Below are 12,816 nucleotides of genomic sequence, written 5' to 3' on the forward strand. Positions count from 1 at the left end.
GTAAAGGGAAGCTCTGAGAAAGCTTTTTTTCTTTATTTCCTTTTTTTTTTTTTTTTTGGCATCTGTTGACTCTCAAATATCTTCAGCTTAAAAATAATCTTTATGCCAAAGTGACATGTTTTGGGGTGGCATGTTCTGATCCCCTTCAACTGGAAGACACAGCATTTCCCCTGTTTATTCGCTTCAGCGTCTTACTCTAAGTATATGGTCCATACCTTCTGTTGTCACCTCTTCTGTGCAGATACCCTTGACCCTGAGTCCCATGACAGGATTAGAATGCGATGAGGGAGACCAGCCAGATACTCAAAAAGAACCGTAAGAGAGCAGACAATTCAGTACACTGCTGCTTCAGGATTTGGGGGGATGGTTTTTTCCAGGAATTGTCAATGCTCTGAAAAGCCAAGTTCCTTAGTTCACTTCCCGGGGGCTGGGAGTGGGGTCTGGGGTGCCTGCAGAAAACCTCTTAGCAGTTCTCCTGCAAACGCTCCACAGGAAACTGGACTTGACTTCTAAAGCTGGCCCCATTCCAGAGGACTTCACTCTCAGGACTTTTTGTTTTTTCTTTCACAAAAGAACCTGTTCTTGTGGATGTGGAGGAGCCGGGCTGCGAGAAGAAACCCGCTTTGCCAGCTCCGGGCCTGTGCCGGAGCCAAGAAACAAGGTTGGCCGGTGGCCGGCCACGTCCACGTGCAGGAGGAGGCCAAGGGCAGGAGGGGGCCACCAGCCTCCGGCTGGCCTCCTGCAGGACATAAGAAAGGCTTGGGGCAGGAACAGGGGGTGGAGGCCAAGTGCAAGGGCAGCCTTGGCCCTGAGGCATGGCGTTGTCAGCCTGAGCGGACCCGGGGCTGGCTGATGATTAACGGGGAGTCTGCGGCTCCAGGGCCCGAGGCAGGGAGGCCACCTGTGTGTGCACAGCCCGGCCTGTGACGTGAGCGACTTCCTGGTTACAGGTGAGAGTGGTCCGGATTCTCCGTGGCTGAGAGATTTGTTCCTGTGTTTCTGTGGGGAGAGCTCAGAGGCAGGAGAGGGGCCTTTGGGGACCGCAGTACCTTCGCTGAAGCCCCAACGGGCAGATCCACCTGTCACAGGTGAGACATCGCGTGAGCCTGGTGTGTGTGGCCAGCGGACTCCCCGCAGGTACCCGCTTCCTCCTGCGGAGCCGGTGCTCAGCCCCGGGCAGGCCGCTTGCTGGTCTTGGGGGGGAAGTGCTGGACGATCCAACACGTATCTGTTTCCCAAATTCCACAGAGTTAAAAATTAAAAGATCAGGCTGCTCTGCGAGTTTAGGAACTTGAGACGATTTCTCATCAAGCTTCACAGGGAGCTGTTCTCCGAACGCCTTGAAAGCTGAGACTCGCTGGAATTTGAAAGGTCTGGATTCAAAGGCTGGAAAATTCCTGGCACTCCCGTTATTCATTGGACAGACTTTAAATGCCATTTATTCTTCCCCAATGAGAGGCCTGATGGAAAGGAAATTGCTCTAAACCTCTGGAAGTCCTAAGATTCCCCACGTCTAGCAGGCAGGGCCAAGGCACCTCCGAATACGGGGGCGCCCAGAGCTGGGGTACTGGGGTGGAGGAGGGCCCCTGGTGCTTTTGTATGTGCACATAGAAGTTTGTGGAGAGCCCCTGGTGTGTATTTAAATTCCCTCCTGTCCTACTTGTTTCTGGGTTTAGGATTTATGCTGATGCCTAAAAACAGGATGTCTGCAGCCTCTGGATTTTATGATTTCAAGCTTTTTCCAAGAACCCAGACATAAGGGTTTGTGTGTGTGGGTAAATAAGTGAAATGATCACATCTGGCAATTTTCTTCCTGAGATGACAGGCTTGGTGGGTGCAGACGGGTCTCCTGAGTGTTTCTGCCTTGTCTGGGCAGTAGGAAGTGGTTGTGATTTAAATCCTGTCTTGATGCAATTTAAAAAAATATTTTTATGGGGGTGTAGCTGATTTACAATGTTGTGTTAGTTTCAGGTGTACAGCAAAGTGAATCTGTTATATATATACTTATATCCACTCTTTTTAAGATTCTTTTCCCATATAGGTCATTACAGAGTATTGAGTAGAGTTCCCTGTGCTATACAATAGGTCCTTATTAGTTATCTATTTCATATATAGTAGTGTGTATATGTCAATCCCAATCTCCCAATTTATCCCTCCCCCCGGTAACCATAAGTTTATTTTCTACAACTGTAACCCTATTTCTGTTTCAATGCAATTTAATAAGATTTACGATTTTTGAAAGACTTTGTAGTTTGTCAACTAAAAGTAGGTAATCCAAGTCTTCTGTAACAAAATGAATGAGAAGTAAAATCTCAAACTACTCCATAGAGATATGAACTTGCAAATTACCTGGCAGAGCCTTCCTTTAATTAAAGCAAACTGTCTGAGTTCAGTTACAACTTGGAATCAAGTTCCTTCCTGTACACACCCTTCAAAAAATACTGTCCCCTCAAGATCCACGTCTGGGGTCCTGTAGCACTTGGGGTGTTCCTACGTGCCCCCGCTCGGGAGGTTCTGCTGGGCTCTTAGAAATGGACTCGTTCTGTCACACAGAGAATAAGCGAGTTAAGTAATCTGGTGCTAGTCTGCAGCCTGGCTGACTAGACAATCAGTGACTAGAAGCCTTTCCTGGTGGACCTTAAGCTCATGCTGCAGTTTCAGTAATGCTGGGTCCGCACTTCACATTTATTGCTTTCAGGAAAATGTGTGACTTTTATAACTCGGCAGCTCAATCTCTCCTCCATCCTCCGCTTGAGCCTAGATTTCTAGGTGACTCGTAGAGCGATTGGCTGGTCCACTTGTGTTCATTGAACCTTGAAAACTAGTAAATGATTTATTTGGTGCTTGGTAATTTGGGATCTTGGATCCATCTGGGAAGGCCATGATTTCAGTTTGGTTTGTGTTCAGCTGCTGGACCGCTTGGTATCAAGGCGTATTTGTAGGGATTTACTGAATCTTTTTTAGATGACGTCAGGAGCTGAGTTGCTTGGTGGGAAGGTCCTGCAGCACAGTTGCTGGGACCCTTACATTACACACACGAGCAGTTATGGTTTACTCTACAGGCTGAATTTTGCTTTCCAAAGACATCAGAAATCAGAGGTGGAAACCCCACGTTCCTGCTCGTGAGCTGTGAGCACCCAGTGCTGCCCTTACAGGTAAAGTGGGGTCATGGGCCGGGCATCCCCCGATCCCTCACACCCCACTCTATTTGATTCAGCAGCTTGTACGAGGTGCTTTCTGAGGGAGGAGGTGGGGCGGTTCTTACCTGTGTCTATTTCAGTTGTTGTCTTTGGGCTTGTGGGTTGTGGTGGCCTATGTCCTGTTAGAGACGACAATATGGAGCCCGGGGGGTGTGGCAGCTTATCACAGAATCCCGCGCCGGCTCGCTTAGGGAACCCGCTGCCCCCTGATTTGGGGGGAAGGGACGTATGCCCGCCAGCGGAGCTGTGAAATCCATGTGGAGGCCAAAGCCAAAGTGAAAACTCCCCGCAGGTCGGGTCGCTGTGCTAAGGACGTGTGAAATAAAGAAACCCTTTCCTGGGGCTGAGAAGCTGGTGTTTTTGTAGACAGTTCACGATATGTTCAGTGGGAGATTTAACTTACGTACTCTAAGCAGTGCTGGTGACCGCCCCGGATAGGCCTGTCCCAAGGAGAAGGAAAAAATAAAAATAAAAAATGCAGGGATGGAGAGTGAGCAAGAGGGTTATGAAAGAACAAAGGAAGGGCCGAGAGATGTACATGACAGGATCCAAGCATGTGCTACCAAGGGGCCAGGAAGGCCTTACTTGGTCTACCCTGACCTCTCTCCTGCCCCAGCCCCAGAGCCCCCTCGACGGTTCCCCAAACGTGCCAGGCACGGTCCCACCCCAGGGTCTTTGCACCTGCTGTTTTGCCTGGGAAGCTCTTCTGTACCTACCCATGTGCCGGTCGCCTCACCGCCTTCCCTGTTCACTGGGCATCTTCTTGGGAGCCTTTCTCTGACCTCTGCATTCGAAGCACCAGCCAGCCCACCAAACACACATCCCCTCACACACACTGCTCTCTTCTATTTGTCTCCATGCCTCTTACCACCTAATAAGCTTATGATCCAGTCCTTCCTTTTGCTGTCTGTCTTCCCTCTTGCTAATATACACCTGCTGTGAGTAGGATTTTTTTTCTCAATGATTAAAGCATCCTGATTGAAGTGAGTAGCAGTAAGTCCACACTCTGACCCTCTGGTTAGTGATTCTGTGGTCATGGTATAGCACGTGCTTCCCACGACTTATACATGGGCTTGGGAGCAAGGTCGTTGAATACACTGATTCTCACACGTGAGCACGTACAGGAATCGGTCCCATGTTGAACATTAGGCAGATTTCTGAGCGTGCCCCCCAAAGCTTCTAATCCAGTAGGTCTGGGCTGGGCCCGAGAATTTGCTTTTCTAACAAGTTCCAAGATGAGGCAGGTGCCACTGGCCACGCTGACGTATCTCTCCAGGGAAACACACGAGCTGGGAGGGTCCCCATGCGCCTCTGAATGGAGACAGGCTGTGACCTGCCTGCTTTGCTTTCCCAGGTGTGGAGGAGCATGCGAGATGCGGGCAGCTACCGAGACATCCTGGCCGCGCTGGTCGTCCTGGCTGGGCTGGCAGGTAGGGACCACGGAGCTGGCTGGCGTGATCCCGGGCATCCACCTGCAGTGCGCGGAAGGGACTTGGAGGAGGCCACGGGGGCGCGTGGCTGCCAGCAGATTCTGCCTTAGGCTCTTCCTGTTGGGTCCCCCCCCCCCACCTCCTCCGTTTCCTGCTGCGTCGGCCTCACTCCGGAAGGGTCCTTCAGGTGCACAGGAGCCCACCAACCCTCCTCATCCGGGTCCTTGCTTGGGTACCTTCCCAAGGTCATTGCTCTCGTTGAAGCATCCCATTCCCCCGCCTGGATATTCTCCCCTTCCATTTCTACCTGGTCTTCAAAGAAGACCTGACTTGGGCATCACCTCCTCCCTGAAGCCTTCCTGACCTTGCAGTTTTCTGGGTGATAGACCCAGCTCCCGTTGTTGACAGAGTGAGGGACCCATTGCCTGTGAGACCCCCCAGTCCTCCCCACAGCTCCTCCTCATCCTGGAACTTTCCCAGAGTATCAGTCGGAATAGATTCCAGCTGTCCCAGGCCAGGGTCTCTGGATCAGATTCTGCGTTGCAGGAGATGGAGTGTGCAGACCCCGGGGTGGTTAGGGGAACAGGAGTTTGTACACCAGCTTTCTTTTGACTATGTCTTGTCTTGATTTCTATGGCTTCTGGTGTGTTTGTCTTGTTTTCGTAGCTAGGTTTTAAAGTCCTCAGGGTATTCTTACTGCAGGGATTTTTTTTTTTTAAACTTCCATTTTTTTCTTTTAATTTTACTTGTGACAGTTTTTTTTTTTTAACTCATTTGTGTTTTTTTTTTTAATTAATTAATTTATTTTTGGCTGTGTTGGGTCTTCGTTTCTGCACGAGGGCTTTCTCTAGTTGTGGCAAGCGGGGGCCACTCTTCATCGCGGTGCGTGGGCCTCTCACTATCGTGGCCTCTCTTGTTGCAGAGCACAGGCTCCAGACGCGCAGGTTCAGTAATTGTGGCTCACGGGCCTAGTCGCTCCGCGGCATGTGGGATCTTCCCAGACCAGGGCTCGAACCTGTGTCCCCTGCATTGGCAGGCAGATTCTCAACCACTGCGCCACCAGGGAAGCCCCCTACTGCAGGGATTTTAAGGTGCTGTATTGAAGAATAATATACATACAGAAAAGTGCACAAGTCATAAAGGTACAGCTTGATGAAATTTTACAAACTGAGCACCTTTGTGTGTCAACGATGGGGCCAAAAACACTTCACAAATGCTTCCTTCAGCCCCTCCCCCTCCCCCAAAGTGACCATAGTTCTGACTTTTAGTTGTGTAGATAAGTTTTGCTTGCTTTATATTTTACACACCTATAAACTCTGTTTCAGATGGCTAGATAACAGTTTATTTTTTCTTTTTTTTAACTCCGTCCACGACAGCTTGAAAAAAATCAAACAGAATAAAATAGCATAGGAATGATCAGAGTGTGTGATGTGCAGTCAGGACTGTTTTACAAATTTTGGTTTTGGGTGTGTTTACACATTAAGCCAAGGGAACCAGGCTGTGGTGGGTGTTAACGTGTATTTAGGGGCAAAGATGTTTGGAAGCCCGTGCCTTGTAGTATATGGTGCTAAGCGTTTAGTAGGTGCTTGATATGCATTTGTTTATAGGGTGGAGAGGAAAACATTTTCCCTGCTTGTGTAGGGACTCATGGGGTTAACAAACCAGGCTCAGCACACATTTTAGGGATATGGCGCCAACGTGGCTATCTCAGCCACGGTGGCAAAAGTCTCTTCCGGCGGCTTAGCGGGAAACTGATGAACTCTGCGTCTACAATTTTTCTGAGCTATTTTTCCTGAAGTACTGTTTTGAAGGCAGGGGTGGCTTGGGTTGAGGTCTAGAGATAGCTATTTCAGGAGGGGAGAGGATTATGGGTAATCCTAGAGCCCCCTAGGGGATGGGGTCCATTGCAAAAGCCTGAACTCCTAGGATGCTTCATCTTGGAAAGCGTTGGGTAGAGACACCTCCAATGGCTTTGAATAGCTGAGGACAACCTCCACGTGTCCCCAAAGGACTCCTGCCAACCCTCGCCTGTCCACCTTTCTCCTAGCGTGATGGGTTATTTGTTCACTCGGTGAATATTCACTGGGAGCCTCTTACGTGCCATTTAGGTGCAGGCACTGGGGTGAGCAAAACCAGGCACAGTCTCTGCTAACAAAGAGCTTAGACATCAATTGATAGAAAAATCAATACAAAATCACCACCATGACAATTGCTTCACTGATTCGAAAGCATGTTATGGATCATTTGACCTGCATAGGGTGGTCTGGGAAGGCTTCCTGAGGAGGAGACGACTTGGCTGGGAGCTGAGGAGTAAGCGAGACTAGTTCTTCAGGCAGTCACTGCCTGTGCAAAGGCCCTGGGGCCAGAAAGACTTGGTGAGTTGGATAAATAGAAGATGGTCTGGTGGGCAGAGGGCGGAGTTTGGGGCAAAATGAAGTTAGAGAAGATGTTGATGTGAGACTAAGAAGGGTCTTAAGATATGATAGTGTTAAGGGTGATCTGGTCTGTATCCTAAAGGATGGAAATATTTTAAACAAAATCTGGGGTGTGGTGGTGGGAGGTTGGAAAGGGTACCTGGTCACATAGGCATGTTGAGAAGACCCGTCTGGCTGCCACGTGGAAAGCAGTCTTGGGTGATGGTGGTGGCACAGCGGTGATGATGGGACCTCCTGCTATGGTCAGCGGGACATGGGGGGCAGCTCTGATACACCTCGGGACCCCCTCCCTCACTTTCCAGTTTCCTCCTGATGCTCCCAGACCCCGATGTGTTTTGACTCCCATTTTCTCCATCGGAGCTGTCTTACCTGGGCACTTCCCTTCTACTGCCCTCTGCTTTATTTCCCTTTCTCCCTTCTGCTTTTAATTGTCTGCTTGTCTGTTCATTTCCAATGTTAAGTAAGAGATGGGAGCAGGTGAGGGGTCTACAGGTGCAGGAGGGAAGCTGGAGAAGAGGTAAGTGGAAGAGTAGAGGGGTTAGTTGTTGCAGACCCTCTGTGCCCCACACGCAAAGGAGACACCCGGCTGCTACTCCAAGGAGTGAAGAAGCAGTTGCAGAAGAATGGTACTTATGTTTAGGATCTATCTGCAGAGGACTGAGAGGGGCCAGGCAGCTGGCCCATATGCTACGGTGTGAGTGATTTCAGTTCTGCAGCTGTTCGGGCACAATGAGTAGAAGAGAAGCTTCTCTATCCTGGGTGGCAGCCAGTCATTTACACGGAGAGGCCTGGTGGAGCAGGATTTGCAAGGCAGGAGGAAAGTAAGGGGGGGCAGGGCTGAAGCCCTGGATTTGGAATTGGAGGGTGTTGGCATGAATGAGCATCTTGCAAGTGGATCATCTCCTGCAAGGGAGGACCCGGTGTTGGGTGATCACCATAGCTGGTGGCCGAGGTGGGTGCGGGGACATTGATCGTTCCCATGGCTCTGCCCCTGGTTTGGCCCTTTGCTCTACAAAGGGAAAGGGAGAGCAAAGGGGAAAGCGGACTGTTTGATGAAAGGCCTTATTTACAATTTTCTCATATTTGTCCTGTGTGGGGCAAGTTACACACACCGCAGCTGATAGGATGCAGGTGAGGGAGCAGTGAGATTCCAGGGCCTCACGTTACCAGAAATAGAGCTTCTGAGTCACAAGACAGAGCTGGATGGGAGTTTACTCACGGTGGTAGCAAGGATCGCAGGCAACGATGTCAGGGGAGTTTAGTGATTAGGATTTGATGCCGCCTGTTTAATTTAAAGGCCAAGTTCAAAGTGGAAGAGTTTCCATTTGGTCCAGGTCCCTCCCAAACTCCCATCTCCAGAACTACACAGTAAGGTCTGTACCTGGTGCATTCTTGCTCCCATGTGCAGTCTGCAGGGGATTTAAAGACTGGCTTGGAGTGAACAGTGTTTTGGAGTGAATAACTTACCCGGCACCGGGAAGTGATAGAACCAGGGTTTCAGATGCTTTGCTTATCCTGTTGGAGCGGCCTGGACGGAGCAGCTGGCCGGGCAAGCCTGGGTCTCACCGCCCCTGCGCTCCCAGCACCCAGACCCGTGGGCTGTGTTCAACCTACTCCCATGGACCCGAGTCTGAGTTGGGAAAGATGTTGTTATCACAGTGTGGAGTATGAGGACACGTCTCATCTTTTTTTTCCTCGGGGTGTAGATTTGGCTGTTTCTTTCCTTTGAGTTTTTTTTAAGATGCAATTCAGGGCTCGTGGAAAGAGCCAAGTTGGCACAGAGGCTGTGGCTTCCCTGGGGAATCATTTCTGACTTCCCTTCTTCAGGCTTTTTCCCTTTTTTTTAAAATCCCAGATCAGAGGGATCCTTGGATCAGAAAGATGTGCCCAAGGGTAAGGGAGAATACCCAATATGAGGGGTTATTTAGGGTCATACTTTCTCTCTCTTTCTGTCATGCCCAGAGGCAAAACAAAGAATAGTGATCATGTTTACCCCCAAACAGGATTAGTCCTAGTTAATTCTGACCTTCTCTCAGTTCTGCCTCTTTGGAGCCTGGGATCTCCTAGTTGACCCAGTCCTGCGGGCCTCAGGGACGCTGCCTGTACACCCCATTCTCTCCCATTGACCTGGCCCTGCCATGGGCATCATCCCTGAAGTGCATTCTGGGTACTCAGGTGAGCGTCAATGTGTTAATGCGTGTCTGGTGGGGAGGTTCCTTCCCAGAAATCTTTCAGGTGGTAATTAGATTCTTTTAGAACCTGCCTTACAACTTGACCTTATAAGATTGGAAGGAAAGAGGGGCTGTAGTTATTTGGGGGCACCCAGTGTGGATGGGGGCTGCCTGGTGGACCCGCAGGGTTCATATAGCTCTGGAAGGTGATAGAAACATGTAGTCTTCATTATTTTAAAGATTTTTTTGATGTGGACCGTTTTTAAAGTCTTTATTGAATTTGTGACAATATTGCTTCTGTTCTATGTTTTGGTTTTTTTGTCCATGAGGCATGTGGGATCTTAGCTCCCAACCAGGGATCGAACCTGTACCCCCTGCACTGGAAGGTGAAGTCTTAACCACTGGACCGCCAGGGAAGTCCCTGGAACATGTAGTCTTACTGATGGTGGCAGGTGTGGCTGAGAAGAAACCAAGAGTGTGGGCTGTTGGGGGGTCTTTTTACTATAAACTCTGAGTGAGATCAGAGGGCAAAGAGTGGGAAAGAGGGAAAATTCAGAGTGGGAAGGGCTGAGTTTGTGTCTCAGCCCCACCACTGTGGTCACAAGTCCTGAGACGTTGCTGGTCTTGATTTCCTCAGCATTAAAACGTAAGAGGTAACAGATGAGAAATCTTGGAGATTATCAATTGCTCTGCAAGTTCTACTTTGAATTATTATTACAAACATGGGAAAGTCTAGGAAAACTCTGACCACCAATTCGCTCTTCTGGGGTGATAAGAAAATCAGTCCTAAATGGCCGAAAGATTTCTTGAGTTCTTCAGGAGCAGAACACACTCCGTCTTGAGTGTTTCTGACTGAGTTCCCATGAGCTGGAGAGGTCTTGATGCCCTCCATGGGGAAGGCCAGTTAGGAGTTGTCATTCCAGTTAAAACCAGCGTCAGAGTGCATCTGGTGAGCAAAAGGTAGAATGTTGTGAGAAGTCTGAAGGAAACATTTTACTTTCCTCTATGATTTTCTTGGTTTGTCTTGTAAGTCACATAGTAGTGACTGCTTACTGAGTGCTTGAGGGTCATGTTAGGGGCTTTATGTGGATCGTCTCATTTGGTTCTTAAAACTAGTTGCTGTGGTACTTTTAACCAACCTTGGGTCCACTTGCGCAACACACAGCCAAGCCAGTCTACTGACATGAGGTTGTGGTGAAGGAAGGTGCAGCATTTATTCCAAGCACCAAACAAGGAAAACAGGCAGCTAATGCTCAAAAGACCCAGACTCCCTGTTAGCTTTCAGGGAAGGGCTTTAAAAGGCAGTGTGAGGGAGGGGGTCATGGGGTTCATGAACAGCTCATGGACATTCTTCTGGTCGGTTAGTGGGGAGATAACAGGGTAGTATTTCAGGAGTTAACATCATCAGCCTTCTGGTTCCAACCGGTCTGGAGTCTATGTGCTTGTGGTCAGCATGCACTTAACTTCTTTCACCTGGTGGGGGTTTCAGTATCTGCAAAACAACTCAAGAATATGGCTCAGGATATTATCTATAGCCCTGGAGGAGGAACTAAGTGTCCTTGACTTTGTTTTATGGCTAAACTATTATTATTTTGTCTTGTTTGACTGTTTTCCTTTTTTTCTGCATTTTCTCACTTCTCTGGTTAAATTTGCCATTTGGAACTCAGGGAAGGTCTAAGAGGTTAAAGTTTTTCTACAAACAAGAGGCAGAGGGGATAGGGGAGGGGAGGGTCTGTCCCTGGGAAGGCCCCATAGCATTCTACTGGGTTTCAGTACTAGTGTCCCTGTTTTGCAGTGAGGGGAGTGGTCAAGGAGAAGTGTGACAACATGCCCAGTGAGGCAGGACTCTGGAGTTCACAGTATTATGCTCTAGAACTACCTGCCCACCAGCTGGAGTTTTAAACACAACACTAGATGCTCTAAGACTCTCTACAAGGCTGCCAAATGCATCCCCTCAGTGTTGTCATTGAGGAATCTCACTCTCCTGCATCCTTTACATCCCCACAGAGTTCTCCTTGAGGGATCCCACTCTCTTACATCCTTCTATGTGTTTTCCCTCTCTGTGTCTCCCCCACGTATCTCTTCTTGTCCTTAGGAAGAGGGGTGTGGTATTAGTGACAGTTCCGTCCTAAGGGTGCAGGGGGTGTGCGGTGGACCATGATCACGGCAACCTGGGGTCTCCACCCTCTATGCAAAGAGAAGCTTCTTTCCACTTCCCCCTTTGAGCCTTGGGATCTCCTCTGAGGTGGAAATCACATGTCCTTCCCACTTCACGGGAAGGAAAATTCTCACTTCATGGTGAGGCTGAAAAACTTGCCTGAAGTCGCAGAGCTAGGCTAGTGGTGGCTCTCTGGACAGGCTGGGGTCAGATACTTAAGGTAACATCCCGCAGGAGGTGGAGGAGGGACATTTCTCCCTCCAGTCCCAACCCCGCTGGGAGTTCTGTGGACTGTGGAGTGGGGGGAGGGCCATGGAAAGGCGGGCATGGACGTGGCTTCCTGTCCACTGGAAGCTCCTGAGCTACTGGGAGACCTGTTGTTGAGACCAGTAGGACATGGAATCTGAGCCATGGGATGGTCACCCAGTGGTCACAACTGGTACACAGAAGTGCTACATTGCACAGTTGACTTCTGTAGTCATCCCCTCACCACCTCGAAAAATTGGTTGTCTTTTAGCTTGTGGATCCGGCAATGAAATCATAGAGGGTCCCAAGAACATCACGGCGCTGAAGGGCTCGGAGGCTCGCTTCAACTGCACCATCTCGCGGGGCTGGAAGCTCATCATGTGGGCTCTGAAGGGCACGGTGGTTCTGAGCATCACGCCCACAGAGCCCATCATCACCAACAACCGCTTCACCTCCGCGAGTTATGAAGAGGGCGGTAACTTCATCTCTGAGATGATAATCCACAACGTACAACTCAATGATACGGGGCAAATCAAATGCAGCCTCCAGAACAGTGACCGGGATGGATCCGCCTTTCTTTCTGTCCAAGGTGTGTATGCAGGTGACTCCAATGGGAGCATTTGGAGTTCACTGGGTTAAATGTCAGGGGGCTGAAAGGGACCTTCTGAAGTTCATGTCATATATGGGGGCATATAGGGTCGACCTTCAGTTGGTGCTATGCTTAGAATTATTCTGAACTGATGGATATTTTGTTACTTATCACCACGCTCCCTCCCCCTCTCCCTTCTTCCTGGCCTTCCTTCCTTCTTTCATATGTGGACTCGCCTTCAGTTGGTACTATGCTTAGAACTATTCTGAACTGACTAGTGTTTGTTGTTTTTATGTGTTTATTTCTCTCCTCCCATCCTCACTGACTGTCTTGCTACTTTCTTTCTTTCTGCTTCTCTCCCTTTCCTCTTCCTTTTCCTTCCTTTCCCTTTCCTTTCCTTTTTCTTTTATTAAGACTATCAAAGACAGCTTTTATCACTTTTTCATCTGACCAATTTCAGTACTAATAACTTTTCTGGAAGTACATCCCGGAATTCTGGGGCCAGTTGCGGTCACTTGTCTTTGATTTAGAGAGAGAGAGAGTTGACGATCATTGCCCTTTTTCTAGTTTTTCATATACTTGACTCT

General features: G+C 49.2%; 1 protein-coding gene across 11 annotated transcripts in view; it reads left to right on the plus strand.

Moving 5' to 3' along the window:
* Window positions 1-573: 573 nt before the first annotated feature.
* The window catches only part of IGSF5 (immunoglobulin superfamily member 5), a 56,285-nt gene continuing 44,042 nt past the window's right edge, over window positions 574-12,816 (plus strand). For 4 of the 11 annotated variants that reach the window (XM_059921582.1, XM_059921584.1, XM_059921593.1 and 1 more), the window contains exons 1-3: window positions 574-661; window positions 951-1,088; window positions 11,912-12,229. In XM_059921582.1, the coding sequence (XP_059777565.1) occupies window positions 589-661; window positions 951-1,088; window positions 11,912-12,229 (529 nt within the window). In that variant the 5' untranslated portion in view covers window positions 574-588. Of the gene's footprint in view, window positions 1,089-1,346; window positions 1,372-2,862; window positions 3,156-4,554; window positions 4,631-9,144; window positions 9,241-11,911; window positions 12,230-12,816 lie in introns of those variants that run through there. The other 7 variants (XM_059921587.1, XM_059921585.1, XM_059921589.1 and 4 more) reach the window with 7 other exon arrangements.

Source organism: Balaenoptera ricei, chromosome 4 (assembly GCF_028023285.1).
Source record: "Balaenoptera ricei isolate mBalRic1 chromosome 4, mBalRic1.hap2, whole genome shotgun sequence".
NCBI lineage: Eukaryota > Metazoa > Chordata > Mammalia > Artiodactyla > Balaenopteridae > Balaenoptera > Balaenoptera ricei.